This window comes from Ambystoma mexicanum, chromosome 10 (assembly GCF_040938575.1).
Source record: "Ambystoma mexicanum isolate Mex_15411 chromosome 10, UKY_AmexF1_1, whole genome shotgun sequence".
Taxonomy (NCBI): domain Eukaryota; kingdom Metazoa; phylum Chordata; class Amphibia; order Caudata; family Ambystomatidae; genus Ambystoma; species Ambystoma mexicanum.
The window spans coordinates 1,271,556,444-1,271,571,580 of record NC_090932.1 but is presented as its reverse complement, the minus strand read 5'-3'; the positions used below and the strand labels follow the sequence as shown (position 1 = coordinate 1,271,571,580).

General features: G+C 52.7%; 1 protein-coding gene across 2 annotated transcripts in view; it reads left to right on the top strand.

Moving 5' to 3' along the window:
• Nucleotides 1-1,977: 1,977 nt before the first annotated feature.
• The window catches only part of DTX1 (deltex E3 ubiquitin ligase 1), a 593,706-nt gene continuing 580,546 nt past the window's right edge, over nt 1,978-15,137 (top strand). The window contains exon 1 of one of the 2 annotated variants that reach the window (XM_069619247.1): nt 1,978-3,980. In XM_069619247.1, the coding sequence (XP_069475348.1) occupies nt 3,722-3,980 (259 nt within the window). In that variant the 5' untranslated portion in view covers nt 1,978-3,721. The remainder of the gene's footprint in view (nt 3,981-15,137) is intronic. The other variant, XM_069619248.1, reaches the window with a different exon arrangement.

The window sequence follows — 15,137 nt, the reverse complement described above, 5'->3', positions numbered from 1 at the left end:
AAAGGGAGGCCAAAGGAATGGGGGCATCCCAACCCCTGGACACGAGGTGCCCAAAAAAGTGCTGATTACTGTACAGCGGTCATAACCAGTGTACAGTGCCATTATTTGTATATAATAAAGGCCTACGGCCATTTTTAATTTTCCACACAAACAGATCTATTGCGTCATCATTTATGGGACAGGGCACATTACAACAGGGTCAAGAGCAGGGGGGGGAACCCACACTACTCAGCCTATGCCCCAGGCCCCGTGCTGCACGAAGTGCGGCACGATAGAGGGCCTGGGGGGTTAGGCGCAGGGTGGGGGGGATCCCAACAGGCGGGAAAGCAGAAGGGAGGGGCAGACAGAGCGGCGCCCCCACCCACGGAGCGACCAAAAGGAGACACAAGGAGGGAAAAGCAAGGTGTGAAAGTAGCAGGGGGGTGGGGGGACAGGAAGGGACACTGCGGCCCAAAATCACCACAACAAAAGGCGGAAGGGGGATAAATACCCCAGAGAAGCAGGAGCAAGACACAACCAGGTTAGGAGCTCACCTCACTCGGGTAAGCTCCCAGCCCCTGGTTAAAGGCGGTAAAGGATTCGTTTTCCACCCAACCCACCCTACAAAAAAGGGAAGAAGAAAACCGGAACAGGAACGCCGAGTACTTCTGACGGTACACGGTAGAAGAAGAAAAAGTCGTAGGCGGCGGCACGTGTCCAGGAAAGGATGCCACAGGACATCGAAAGGGAGGCCAAAGGAATGGGGGCATCCCAACCCCTGGACACGAGGTGCCCAAAAAAGTGCTGATTACTGTACAGCGGTCATAACCAGTGTACAGTGCCATTATTTGTATATAATAAAGGCCTACGGCCATTTTTAATTTTCCACACAAACAGATCTATTGCGTCATCATTTATGGGACAGGGCACATTACAACAGGGTCAAGAGCAGGGGGGGGGGCCCACACTACTCAGCCTATCAGATTCTGCCCCTGTGTTTAGGCAGCACTGAGGAGGGGGCACCCCGCAGCTTGAGAGGGAGGACGAGTAACCTGGGGGGCAAGGAGGCCACAGGGGGAGGGGAAGGGGCAGAACACATGCTGCAAGGCACAGGGTCAGGCCCAAACCCCTTCCCTCTCACCCAGCTGCAGAGGGACAGGCAGGAAGAGGGCCATAGCAGGGTGCCAAGGCGCATTAGCAACTGCCACACCCACACAGGAGATCAGGGAGGCAGGAAGTTGCAACAGGTGATCAACAATGGGTACCATGAGGTGCTAACTGCAGAATACATTTCTTTTCCGAGAACCCGCCAACCACCCAAGAAAAAGAGAAAAAGAGGGAAGAAGAGAAGTACAGGGCAACGAGTGGTGCCCACGTCGTCGTGGGAAGAAGAAGGCGGCACCGGCCTAGCTCTTGGCTCCACTAATACCCTTGGCCGGCATCAGAGGGTTATTGGAAGGCCGTGTGGCCGACGCAGCAGTGCTCGGCTCTGGGTCTGAGGTGCGCTGACGCGGCACCGACCTCTGCCGGGTCCAGGCAGTACCTACCCTCGGGCTTTTGCCGCAGAAGTGCTGGGGGAACTCACGCGTCAAATATTTTGCACGAGGCAGAGCCAGATTGCGATATTTACGTGGCTTTTCTTCACAGGATGGACAGACAAGACACACAATGTAATCGCCGTGAAATATGCATCGTCTTGTATGTAGTACACCTGCCCGCGAAGTGAGGCAAGAGAGGCGCGTGGGGCGGTGAGGGGGGATTGAAACATAACGGAAAGCCAAAATGAGGGCACGGTGGGCAATGCCTGACAGGCGCCAAGGATAAAATAAGAAAGACGGGTGTGAAAAAGCAGAGCGTAGAAGGCGGATGAAAGGAAGGGCGGCAGCTGGAACTAGGATGAAAGCGTGACGGGGAAAAAGATACGGGAGAGGGCTAGAGAGAGCGCGACAGAGGTATGGAGCGGCTGGAGGAGGGGGCGGCGCAGAGGGTCCGCGTGTGCGGCGAGGGATACAGCAGAGGCGCAGAGACAGATGCGAGGGGAAGGAGGGGGGCGAGTGGGGGAGACGGCTAGGGCGATAGACTGGACCTGCGCTAGGGATAAATAGCACATGACAGGGGTGGGGAGGCGGCGAGGGCCCGCCAGAGGTAGGCACAGAGGGTCTGCACCGTGGGCAGAGACCGGCGGAGCGATGGGGAGAGGGGTCGCGAGATGAGGAAAAGGAAAGGCGACAGGTGGATGGAGAAACAGCGGTGTAGGATTTCCCAACACCGCTGCAGGGGCGGCGAGGGTGGCATCAAGCAGATGAGTTGAAATCCCTGCCACCTGCTACGGGTTTCGCTCATGCATGTTTTCTTATGAATTATGTGCAGCCCCCTGGGAGCAGAGAGACAGCCAAGCCCTAAGCGCTGAGCGAGAGAGCGCAGGAGAAGAGAGAGACTACAGTCTGCACCTCTGCAGAGACCCCCATGAGCAGGAAGACCCCGCCCCCTCCCGGAGACCCGGGACACGCCGTGCACGCCAGCAACCGGTTCCCACATCACACCAACGCCATAATAGTATATGTGTGCAGTCCCCGCCACCCACACATTGGGCACCAGCTCCCCAGAGCCTCGCTGTTTGTGGGCAGCCTCTCCTCGCCCCCCCCAGCTGCATCTGCAATCACTACAGGACGGCAAAGGAGGGAGGGGGCGCGATCTCTGTACATCAAGGGGGAATATTCGGGGGATTTTAATGAGCAGAGGAGAAGCGCTGCTCCCCTGCAGTGAGTCCGATCCTCGCCCCTCCTCCCGCCGCTGCTGCAGGATCCCGAGGCTCCGGTGCAGGAGGGGGCGGCACGCGAGGAGAGCCTCCGGGCAGAGTTGGAGGAGGCATCGAGGGTGCCCAGAGCCGGCAGTGATGTCCAGCCGGGGGAAGCTCCCAGGGTGGGCTGCAGGTCCGCGCGGCTCCCGTGACGCCCGCCTCCCGGGGCTCTCCCGCCACGCTGGACCATGAGCTGCCGGGGCTGCGCGCATCGCTGGTTTCAGTGGCTGGCGCCTTTTCTGGGACATCGCCCAGAGGACAGGAGGAAATATAGCCCCGGGGACCGGTTGGAAAAATGATCCGATGCAAGAGGTCGCCATGGACACCAATTTGTCGACAGTCTCCGAGGGGAAGCTGACATCTGGATGAACCATTTGACCCAAGCGACAACATGATGGCGGCGCATAGAGTCAAGGGGGCGCACGAGAAGGACCCTGCTGGCGGCAGGTCTTCAACGAGGAATGAATGATTAACACCCCAAACCTTTCCATTCGATCTTCGGCTGGACTACCAAGGGGTGTACCACATGTGGCCCCTTGGCAATGGAGCGTTGGAGGATGTTGGCCTGGTTCTGGGCGCCTTGAGTTTCTCATAGGACGCGGATTGCCACCTCGAGAAGATTAGGGTGTCCCTTGACTTGCACGCTGGAGCACCTCTTGGGTTCCGCCATTGCACCCAGAAGAAACTCCCAACATTCCTAATGCCCATGGGGTTGTGACCACGCGCAAGACAGATATCTAATGGGAACTGACAGAGTGACACGCTTTTTCTGCGTAGACCCTCTCCCTCTCCCCCACTGCCAGTCTCCGTGAACTGGATGCTTGAACATCGATTTCTCCTTCTCAAGGACCTCTTCCTTCCTGCTCAGCATGGATTGAATCCTTTCTCTCGAAGTTTATTCCCTCTTTTTGGTCCCACTTTGGGATCTATCGACGCGGCATAATGTCGCGGCCTGGCTCTGGGATTCTGATCTCGGTGAATGGTCTGGGCTTCCCACCCCAGAACCTGGCCAGGGTGGTGGTGTGGGAGTGGCTGAATGAGCATGGCCGATGGAGGCCCTACACGGCCACAGTGTGCCACCACATCGAGAGCGTGCTGAAGGAGGACACCCGTGGCAGCGTGGTGCTGGGGCAGGTGGACGGCCAGCTGACGCCCTACATCATCGACCTCCAGTCCATGCACCAGTTCCGCCAAGACACAGGTGAGTGCATGTTCTGAGGTCGCTTCTGCACAGCCCTCACACAGCGTGGCACTCTCTTGACCTCAGCCAATGTCTTCACCTAAAATTCTCACACTCAGCATAGGAGGAGCTTATAGACCTGGGCACATCACTGACCAGAGGATAGATCAGCATCTCCTGGTATCAAAGAGGGGAGCCACCCCTGTACCCCATTGGCAGAGGTCTAGGTCACAGGTGTCAGGCCTGGAATAGGACTCTCTGGGTACAGTTGTGAGCAGAGCAGATCCTTCCGCTCATTGGTGGGGAGCGCGATGCAGAGCATGAGAACCGTGATGCAGGAGAGCTACCCCGGCAGCTTCGGGATAAAGTTGTGGGGTTCTTGTAGGTATCTGTCTGTACCCCGAATGGGTATCTGCTACTCCAATGCAGGATCAGAGCGTTGAGTCACAACCCAAGGGTCCTTGTCGACATATCTTAGCACATTGTGGGCACCTGCTTCTCCCGCACAGGAGTAGACTTTATTTGTGAGAGCACAAGGTTTCCTTCTGGCCTCTCCTGGTAACTTGTGGGTAGATGCACCTGCAGTTTAAGGGTAGAAGTTTGAGCCCAAGCCTGAGGGTGCAATTGAGGTCTCCTACAGTAGACTGGCTCACTGCCATTGTAAATCAGCTCGAGTTTTATCTCGGAGGCCTTCGAGGTCGGGTAGATCCAGCTCAAAGGTTAATTTTGGGTCAGAGCCAGGGCTTGATATTGAAATTTCCTATCTCCGCTTAGGGCAGACTTTGGAGTCCTATTATTTTGGTATTGGCATTGGCATTTTCTGGCATAGTGGTGGTAGACACTCTTCTAGATTAACCCTTAGAACCCTGTGTAAGAGTTTTTGTAGGTTACCCCAACATAACATGGGTAGGATACTTGATGCCCAAACTTATAGGAAGAGATTTTTGGCAGGGGCTGTGTCTTTATATAATACCTCCTATATCAGGTGGGCACTGCTCATGAGAAGAGTCCTAGGTCAGGGCCTGAGGCGTGTTACTAGGAGCTAAGAGCCCTAGGTCTGGGCCCAGGGGTGCGATTGGAAGCTAAGTGTCCTAGGGCAGTGCATTGAGTCTACAGATGTTTAAACAAAGAAATGAAAGACACTCCTGTTTGCCTAATGCTTCATACTTGCTATAATTTGGCTTTTGCACCCCGCTTATGTTAGGTATACGTTTGTTTGTCTCGTTGCGTCCTTAAGCCTACGGGTCCATGGATGCGCAATGTATATGTATAAAGTACGTAAAGTAACTACGGGTGTTATTAGAAGCTAACAATCCTAAGTCAGGGCCTGGGGTGTTATTGGATGGTATGAATCATAGGACAGGGCCTGGGTGGTACTATTGGAAGCTAACTGTCCTAGGCCAGAGCTTGTGGGTGTTACTAGAAGTAAAGAGCCCTAGGCCTGGGCCTGGGGTTTTATTGTAAGCTAATAGTCCTAGGTCTGGGCCTGGGGGTGCTATTGGCAGCTAAGAGTCCTATGTCAGGGCCTGTGGGGAGTTATTGGAAGCTAAGAGCCCTAGGTCAGGGCCTGGGGGTGCTGTTGGAAGGTAAGAGCTCTATGTCAGGTCCTGTGGGGAAGTATTGGAATCTAGGAGTCCCAGGTCAGGGTTTGAGGGGTGTAATTGGAAGCTAAGAATCCTATGTCAGGGCCTGTGGGGAGTTATTGGAATCTAGGGGTCCCAGGTCAGGGCTTGAGGGGTGTAATTGGAAGCTAAGAATCCTATGTCAGGGCCTGTGGGGAGTTATTGGAAGCTAAGAGTCCTAGGTCAGGGCCCCTGGGGTGTTACTGGGAGCTAAGAGCCCTAGGTCAGGGTGGGGGTGCTATTGGAAGCTAAGTGTCCTAGGGCAGGGCATTGAGTCTAGAGGTGTTTTTTAAAAGAAATGAAAGACACTCCTGTTTGCCTAATGCTTCATACTTGCTATAATTTGGCTATTGCATCCCGCTTATGTTAGGTATACGTTTGTTTGTCTCATTGCACCCTTAAGCCTACAGGTCTGTGGCTGCGCAATGTAAATGTATAAAGTAAGTAAAGTAACTAAGGGGTGGTATTAGAAGCTAACGATCCTAAGTTAGGGGCTGGGGTGTTATTGGAAGGTAACTGTCCTAGGCCAGAGCTTGTGGGTGTTACTAGAAGTTAAGAGCCCTAGGCCTGGGCCTGGGGGTTTTATTGTAAGCTAAGAGTCCTAGGCTTGGGCCTGGGGGTTTTATTGTAAGCTAAGAGTCCTAGGTCTGGGCCTGAGGGGTATTATTGGAAGCTCAGTGTCCTAATTCAGGGATGAGGGTGTTATTGGAAACTAAGAGTCTTATATCAGGGTGTGAGAGGTGTTATTGGAAGCTATGAGCCTTCGGTCGAAGCCTGAGGGTGTTATTGGAAGCTAAGAGTCCTAGGTCAGAGCATTAGGGGTGTTATTGGAAGCTATGAGCCCTAGGTCGAAGCCTGAGGGTGTTATTGGAAGCTAAGAGCCCTAGGCCAGGGCCTGAGGGTGTTATCAGAAGCAACCAGCTGACAGAAGGGAGCTCTTCATCCTTCCCTGGGGTAAAGTTTGGTCAGAACCTGAGGGTTGTTATTGATGCTCGTCAGAACAGTGATTAGGGAGGGGCAGTGATCTCAGCTGCAGTGGTTGTCCTCAGTAGGGTATGGCCTGCGATAATAATCTGGTGCAACCACAGGGTCAACATTCATACAGCCCCAGCCGGCCTGTCAGCATGACTCCCATCAAGAAGCAACTGGTGCAAGATTTTCTGTCACAATCTGTTGGCTATGCAGCACTTGGCAAGTCAGGTGTCTGATGATTGGGTGTTGATTAATACCTCACAGGGTGGCTGTTAGCACTGTAAAGCTATCTGAAAGTGGACCTCCTTACAGTTCTCTAACACTGCCCCATTCCATGGTATCGGCCACTGGGGTGGACAGTAAACATGCTGCTGGCATTTAAAAAGGCATTTGCCAAAGTGTGGCTGCACTGCCACGTAAGATCTGGGTGGCATGTCCAGCGGTGGAGGCAAGTAGCAAAAGGACGAGGTACTCGCCTTTCCGTTCAAGATCTGGGCTACAGGTCTAGGGGTGGAGGCGAGCTGCAGATGCCTGGGGTACGTCCATCTTCAGTATAAGATCTGGGCTGCAGGCATAGGGGTGCAGGTGACCTGCATATGGATGGGGTATGTCCATCTTCAGTATAAGATCTGGGCTGCAGGCCTAGGGGTGCAGGAGACCTGCATATGGATGGGGTACTCAGCCTTCAGTATAAGATCTGGGCTGCAGGCCCAGGGGTGCAGGAGAGCTGCATATGGATGGGGTACGTACGTCCATCTTCAGTATAAGATCTGGGCTGCAGGCCTAGGGGTGCAGGAGAGCTGCATATGGATGGGGTACGTCCATCTTCAGTATAAGATCTGGGCTGCAGGTCTAGGGGTGCATGGGAGCTGCATATGGACGGGGTACTCAGCCTTCAGTATATGATCTGGGCTGCAGGTCTAGGGGTGCAGGAGAGCTGCAGATGGACGCGGTACTCAGCCTTCAGTATAAGATCTGGGCTGCAGGTCTAGGGGTGGAGGGCAGCTGCAGATGGATGAGGTACTCAGCCTTCAGTATAAGATCTGGGCTGCAGGTCTAGGGGTGCAGGGGAGCTGCAGATGGATGAGGTACTCAGCCTTCAGTATAAGATCTGGGCTGCAGGTTTAGGGGTGGAGGCGATCTGCAAATGGATGAGGTACTCACCTTTCCGTTTAAGATCGGGGATGCAAGTCTAGGGGTGCAGGGCAAGCTACAGATGCTTGGGGTACGTCCATCTTCAGTATAAGATCTGGGATGCAGGTCTAGAGGTGCAGGAGAGCTGCATATGGATGGGGTACCTCCATCTTCAGTATAAGATCTGGGCTGCAGGTCTAGGGATGCAGGGGAGCTGCATATGGATGAGGTACTCAGACTTCAGTATGAGATCTGGGCTGCAGGTCTAGGGGTGCAGGGGAGCTGCAAATGGATGAGGTACTCACCCTTCCGTTTAAGATCGGGGATGCAAGTCTAGGGGTGCAGGGGAGCTGCATATGGACGGGGTACTCAGCCTTCAGTATAAGATCTGGCCTGCAGATCTAGGGGTGCAGGAGAGCTGCATATGGATGGGGTACCTCCATCTTCAGTATAAGATCTGGGCTGCAGGTCTAGGGGTGCAGGGGAGCTGCATATGGATGGGGGACTCAGACTTCAGTATGAGATCTGGGCTGCAGGTCTAGGGGTGCAGGGGAGCTGCCGATGGATGAGGTACTCAGCCTTCAGTATAAGATCTGGGCTGCAGGTCTAGGGGTGGAGGGCAGCTGCAGATGGATGAGGTACTCAGCCTTCAGTATAAGATCTGGGCTGCAGGTCTAGGAGTGGAGGCGATCTGCAAATGGATGAGGTACTCACCTTTCCGTTTAAGATCGGGGATGCAAGTCTAGGGGTGGACGGCAAGCTACAGATGCTTAGGGTACGTCCATCTTCAGTATAAGATCTGGGATGCAGGTCTAGGGGTGCAGGGGAGCTGCATATGGATGGGGTACTCAGACTTCAGTATGAGATCTGGGCTGCAGGTCTAGGGGTGCAGGGGAGCTGCCGATGGATGAGGTACTCAGCCTTCAGTATAAGAACTGGGCTGCAGGTCTAGGGGTGGAGGGCAGCTGCAGATGGATGAGGTACTCAGCCTTCAGTATAAGATCTGGGCTGCAGGTCTAGGGGTGGAGGCGATCTGCAAATGGATGAGGTACTCACCTTTCCGTTTAAGATCGGGGATGCAAGTCTAGGGGTGCACGGCAAGCTACAGATGCTTAGGGTACGTCCATCTTCAGTATAAGATCTGGGATGCAGGTCTAGGGGTGCAGGGGGGCTGCCGATGGATGAGGTATTCAGCCTTCAGTATAAGAACTGGGCTGCAGGTCTAGGGGTGGAGGGCAGCTGCAGATGGATGAGGTACTCAGCCTTCAGTATAAGAACTGGGCTGCAGGTCTAGGGGTGGAGGGCAGCTGCAGATGTATGAGGTACTCAACCTTCAGTATAAGATCTGGGCTGCAGGTCTAGGGGTGGAGGCGATCTGCAAATGGATGAGGTACTCACCTTTCCGTTTAAGATCGGGGATGCAAGTCTAGGGGTGCACGGCAAGCTACAGATGCTTAGGGTACGTCCATCTTCAGTATAAGATCTGGGATGCAGGTCTAGGGGTGCAGGGGAGCTGCATATGGACGGGGTACTCAGCCTTAAGTATAAGATCTGGCCTGCAGATCTAGGGGTGCAGGAGAGCTGCATATGGATGGGGTACCTCCATCTTCAGTATAAGATCTGGGCTGCAGGCCTAGGGGTGCAGGAGACCTGCATATGGATGGGGTACGTCCATCTTCAGTATAAGATCTGGGCTGCAGGCCTAGGGGTGCAGGAGACCTGCATATGGATGGGGTACCTCCATCTTCAGTATAAGATCTGGGCTGCAGGCCTAGGGGTGCAGGAGACCTGCATATGGATGGGGTACGTCCATCTTCAGTATAAGATCTGGGCTGCAGGCCTAGGGGTGCAGGAGGGCTGCATATGGATGAGGTACTCAGACTTCAGTATGAGATCTGGGCTGCAGGTCTTGGGGTGCAGGGGAGCTGCAAATGGATGAGGTACTCAGCCTTCAGTATGAGATCTGGGCTGCAGGTCTTGGGGTGCAGGGGAGCTGCATATGGATGGGGTACTCAGCCTTCAGTATAAGATCTGGCCTGCAGATCTAGGGGTGCAGGAGAGCTGCATATGGATGGGGTACCTCCATCTTCAGTTTAAGATCTGGGCTGCAGGTCTAGGGGTGCAGGGGAGCTGCCGATGGATGAGGTACTCAGCCTTCAGTATAAGATCTGGGCTGCAGGTCTAGGGGTGGAGGGCAGCTGCAGATGGATGAGGTACTCAGCCTTCAGTATGAGATCTGGGCTGCAGGTCTAGGGGTGCAGGGGAGCTGCAAATAGATGAGGTACACACCTTTCCGTTTAAGATCGGGGATGCAAGTCTAGGGGTGCACGGCAAGCTACAGATGCTTAGGGTACGTCCATCTTCAGTATAAGATCTGGGATGCAGGTCTAGGGGTGCAGGGGAGCTGCATATGGATGGGGTACTCAGCCTTCAGTATGAGATCTGGGCTGCAGGTCTAGGGGTGCAGGGGAGCTGCATATGGATGGGGTACTCAGCCTTCAGTATGAGATCTGGGATGCAGGTCGAGGGGTGCAGGAGAGCTGCATATGGATGGGGTACGTCCATCTTCAGTATAAGATCTGGGCTGCAGGTCTAGGGGTGCAGGGGAGCTGCATATGGACGGGGTACTCAGCCTTCAGTATATGATCTGGGCTGTAGGTCTTGGGGTGGACGGGAGCTGCATTGGGATGGTGTACTCAGCCTTCAGTATATGATCTGGGCTGCAGGTCTTGGGGTGCAGGGGAGCTACATATGGATGGGGTACTCAGCCTTCAGTATGAGATCTGGGCTGCAGGTCTTGGGGTGCAGGGGAGCTGCATATGGATGGGGTACTCAGCCTTCAGTATGAGATCTGGGCTGCAGGTCTTGGGGTGGACGGGAGCTGCATATGGATGGGGTACTCAGCCTTCAGTATGAGATCTGGGCTGCAGATCTAGGGATGCGGGGGTGCTGCAGATGGATGAGGTACTAACCTTTCCATTTAAGATGGGGGATGCAGATCTAGGGGTGCAGGAGAGCTGCATATGGATGGGGTACTCCATCTTCAGTATAAGATCTGGGCTGCAGGTCTAGGGGTGCAGGAGAGCTGCATATGGATGGGGTACTCAGCCTTCAGTATAAGATCTGGGCTGCAGATGTAGGGGTGCAGGAGAGCTGCATATGGATGGGGTACTCAGACTTCAGTATGAGATCTGGGCTGCAGGTCTAGGGGTGCAGGGGAGCTGCCGATGGATGAGGTACTCAGCCTTCAGTATAAGATCTGGGCTGCAGGTCTAGGGGTGGAGGCGATCTGCAAATGGGTGAGGTACTCACCTTTCCGTTTAAGATCGGGGATGCAAGTCTAGGGGTGCACGGCAAGCTACAGATGCTTAGGGTACGTCCATCTTCAGTATAAGATCTGGGATGCAGGTCTAGGGGTGCAGGGGAGCTGCATATGGATGGGGTACTCAGCCTTCAGTATGAGATCTGGGCTGCAGATCTAGGGATGCGGGGGTGCTGCAGATGGATGAGGTACTAACCTTTCCATTTAAGATGGGGGATGCAGGTCTAGGGGTGGAGGCGAGCTGCAGATGGATGGGGTACTCACCTTTCCGTTTAAGATCTGGGATGCAGGTCTAGGGGTGCAGAGCACGCTACAGATGCCTGGGGTAATTCCACCTTCAGTATAAGATCTGGGAAGTAGGCCTAGGGGTCCAGAGCAAGCTACAGATGCCTGGGGTACGCCCACCTTTCATATACGATCTAGGAGGCAGGTCTAGGGGTGCAGGGCAAGCTGCAGATGGATGGGGTACTCAGCCTCCAGTATGAGATCTGGGCTGCAGGTCTTGGGGTGCAGGGGAGCTGCATATGGATGGGGTACTCATCCTTCAGTATGAGATCTGGGATGCAGGTCTAGGGGTGCAGAGCACGCTACAGATGCCTGGGGTAATTCCACCTTCAGTATAAGATCTGGGAAGTAAGCCTAAGGGTCCAGAGCAAGCTACAGATGCCTGGGGTACGCCCACCTTTCATATACGATCTAGGAGGCAGGTCTAGGGGTGCAGGGCAAGCTGCAGATGGATGGGGTACTCAGCCTCCAGTATGAGATCTGGGCTGCAGGTCTTGGGGTGCAGGGGAGCTGCATATGGATGGGGTACTCATCCTTCAGTATGAGATCTGGGATGCAGGTATAGGGGTGCAGAGCACGCTACAGATGCCTGGGGTAATTCCACCTTCAGTATAAGATCTGGGAAGTAAGCCTAGGGGTCCAGAGCAAGCTACAGATGCCTGGGGTACGCCCACCTTTCATATACGATCTTGGAGCCAGGTCTAGGGGTGGAGGCGAGCTGCAGATGCCTTGAGGGGGAAGCAGTTACACATATAAATGACCCAGTAGTGTTTTGTCTCAATTCTCAGGGGGAGCAAAGGAAAGCAAGAAATAAAGCTGGCCCTTCAGCTAAAAGGAGTCATGGCCTCGATTGGTCAAGATTCATCAGCGGTCCCTTATTGCCTGGTTTTGTAGAAGAGCTTCTGCATTTCATCTGAGGGTGCTGGTGAGGTATAGGCTTTCCTCCCATGACCCAAGGGACCTTCCACTATTTCAGACCATCTGTTGTGCCAATAAACCCTGTCTGCAGACCACCCGACTTTATCAGCTTCCTATGGCAAGCAGTGGGAATAACATTGTAAGATATTTACACACCAGTTCCTCACTACCAGGGGTTGGCCTATGGGAAAGCTCTTCCCTTACTATAGGAAATTACGTTAAGGCAACAGCTCAGGACACAAGGGAATTATTGCCTTGATGAAGACAAGTCAGTTGAAACACGTGTGGGCAATACAATTGATTTATAAATGTGATGTATTCATTGTGCTATGACAAGACAACACAAATGATTTATGGATTTGAGTTCTTAGTTGTGCTATGACATTAAATGGTACAGCTACAATACTTGAGTAATAGTATTATTGATTCAATTGTTTTATAGTGCAGGCACATGACTACACAATCTTTCGTCTTCGAACATCATTTTTGGAACATGCATTGTACCATGATGTGCTTTATGCTGCCTTAGCACATATGACTCATGTGAGTGGGCACCAAGGAATTTATGCTTTTGGGGTACTGCATTGATTTACTATCTGACAATATTAATAAACTCCTAACCGGGGGCACCCCTACGTAAAATAAGTACCACCAAAATGATCATGCCATTTTCCGCACAGAGGGGCACCCCAGCACCTCTAGGTAATTACACAGCCTTTGCATCATCTGATCATACCACTGACATCACACCTGAGGGGCACCTCTAGGTAATACCTGCGCCCCATCACCATCGGACCCTACCAGCAACCCCACTCTGCTGAGAACTTCTCCTAGGTAATACCCATCAGCCCCAACCCTGCTGAGGAGTACGCTAGGTAATACCAGTACCCTCTCACCATCCAATCACACCAGCGAGACCTGCCCCAGAAACACCCACAGGTTATATCAGTGCTCAGTACATACACACACTCTGAGCCAACCAACAACCACCCCATTGCCCACATAAAAAGGGGCAGCCCTGGATAGTAACACTGACGGTGAATACTTGGGGAAAGTAACAGATGATGTAAATTCCCAGCAAGGAAATGCCAGCCTCTTTTGGTGAATGTGGTGTACGTGCTCACTTGGGGTAACTTCATTTTATAGGGATTTGTATGTTTTTTTCTTTTGCCAGAACTTAGTACTTTGCATGGAAAGTATCTGCTTTGGAGGAAACGTGGAATTGTAATAAGCAAAGTAAACAGGAGACCACCCCGTTTGAGCCTGTTCATGCCTGGCAGGGCAAAGGCCAGACTCTCTGCACATCACTATCATAAGACAAACCCAGCTCATTCCCCCCCCCCATCCAGGAACCCATCTGAGCAAACACACTCATCTAACCCAGACAACCTTCTTCAAATCCTGTACGTCGCTGCTCACCCTTTCCCCTCGCACTGTGCGCGCTCTTTAATGATGATTAACACCCATTCATCTGTCCTGCATGCAGCAGACATTTCAGACGTGATCACTGCGAATAAACGCATTGCTATCTTCGTTACTGAAACCTCGCTCACACCAACCTCCTCCCATTTATTCGATGTCCCTGTCCCAACAGGATACAGCATCCACGTTGACAGCTTGGGGAAAACAGTGGTAGGAGTGGCAGCCAACCACAAAAATGGACTGCCCTTGTGCGGTACACAATCAATCATCATGAGATTCAATGGAAGCTCTCACTTGCCAACTTCCTCCCACTTTCCACCTCATCTACAGACCACAGCACAGGACTGGTACTTTCCACCATCATACAGCCTTCCCATTCTCCGTATCACACGCCCTGACAATTCACAAGAGTCAGGATTAACACCCCATGGTGGCATGTTGCACTTTTTGAAGAATATCCAGTAGAGGAGCTGGATAACAGTTTCTCAACGTACTCAACTCTGTAAATGTCCCCTTGAAGCACTTTGAAGCACTTCACTTGTGTATAAGCACTTTACAAATAAACAATTACAATTGCTGTTAGAAACCTTTAGCCAAACCTTAAAGAATTTGACAGACTTTCACTCCGGACCACCCCAGAAACAAACCATCCGGCCCCTGGTATACTCAAGAGCTCTCCATCAACAATTCATCCATTAGAGGTCTTGGGAAATGCTGGAGCAAAGCCTATAAACCGAGAGACCTTGTACCACTCAAGGGTTTACATTCCAAACGGCGGACCCTGATATCCAAAGCCAAGGCTACTTTTTACCCCACAACGGTTAGGGCAGCCTCTAACATTAGCAAAGCCTGTTTTCAGCAGGCAAACACTGCTCAAACCCCACTCGAGACCCAGAGGTACCAGAATTCCATGAGAAATGTGAGGCTATCAATGAGTTCAATATAAACCAGGCCAACACCATCAGGCTCCATACCGAGGGCTCCAAATCCCCTGAAGCACAGTGCCTATATCCCTCCATGGGCTGTTCAGCCGTGCACTGACTTCTCTCCCCTATTGCCAGAGGACCTCTTATATATGCTCACATCCTCAAACCTGCTCTAAAAGCCTTGTTTAAGTCAGTGCCTTTCTTAGTGAGGGCACATTTCGAAACATCCTAAAAAGAGGGCTTATGCACCCAATCGTGAAGAATCCCTCTCTCGACCCGGAATACCTAACAAACTACCGGAAGATCATAAGCCTCTGATTATCGGCAAAGTCATCGAGAAGGTAGTTGCTAATCAATTACTTACAAAAATGGAGCACCTTGGTCTGCTCCAGGATTAACAAGCCTGGTACTACCGCAAACACAGCACTGAAACAGCCACCATGCAGGGAGTCAACAACACCCTTCTGATTATCAATAAAGGGGTATTGTGGATGCTAGTCCACTTAACCTCTCAGGTGCATTTGACAGGGTCAAACATCACACACTGCTAACCATCCTTGCAAACAGGACGAGCTTC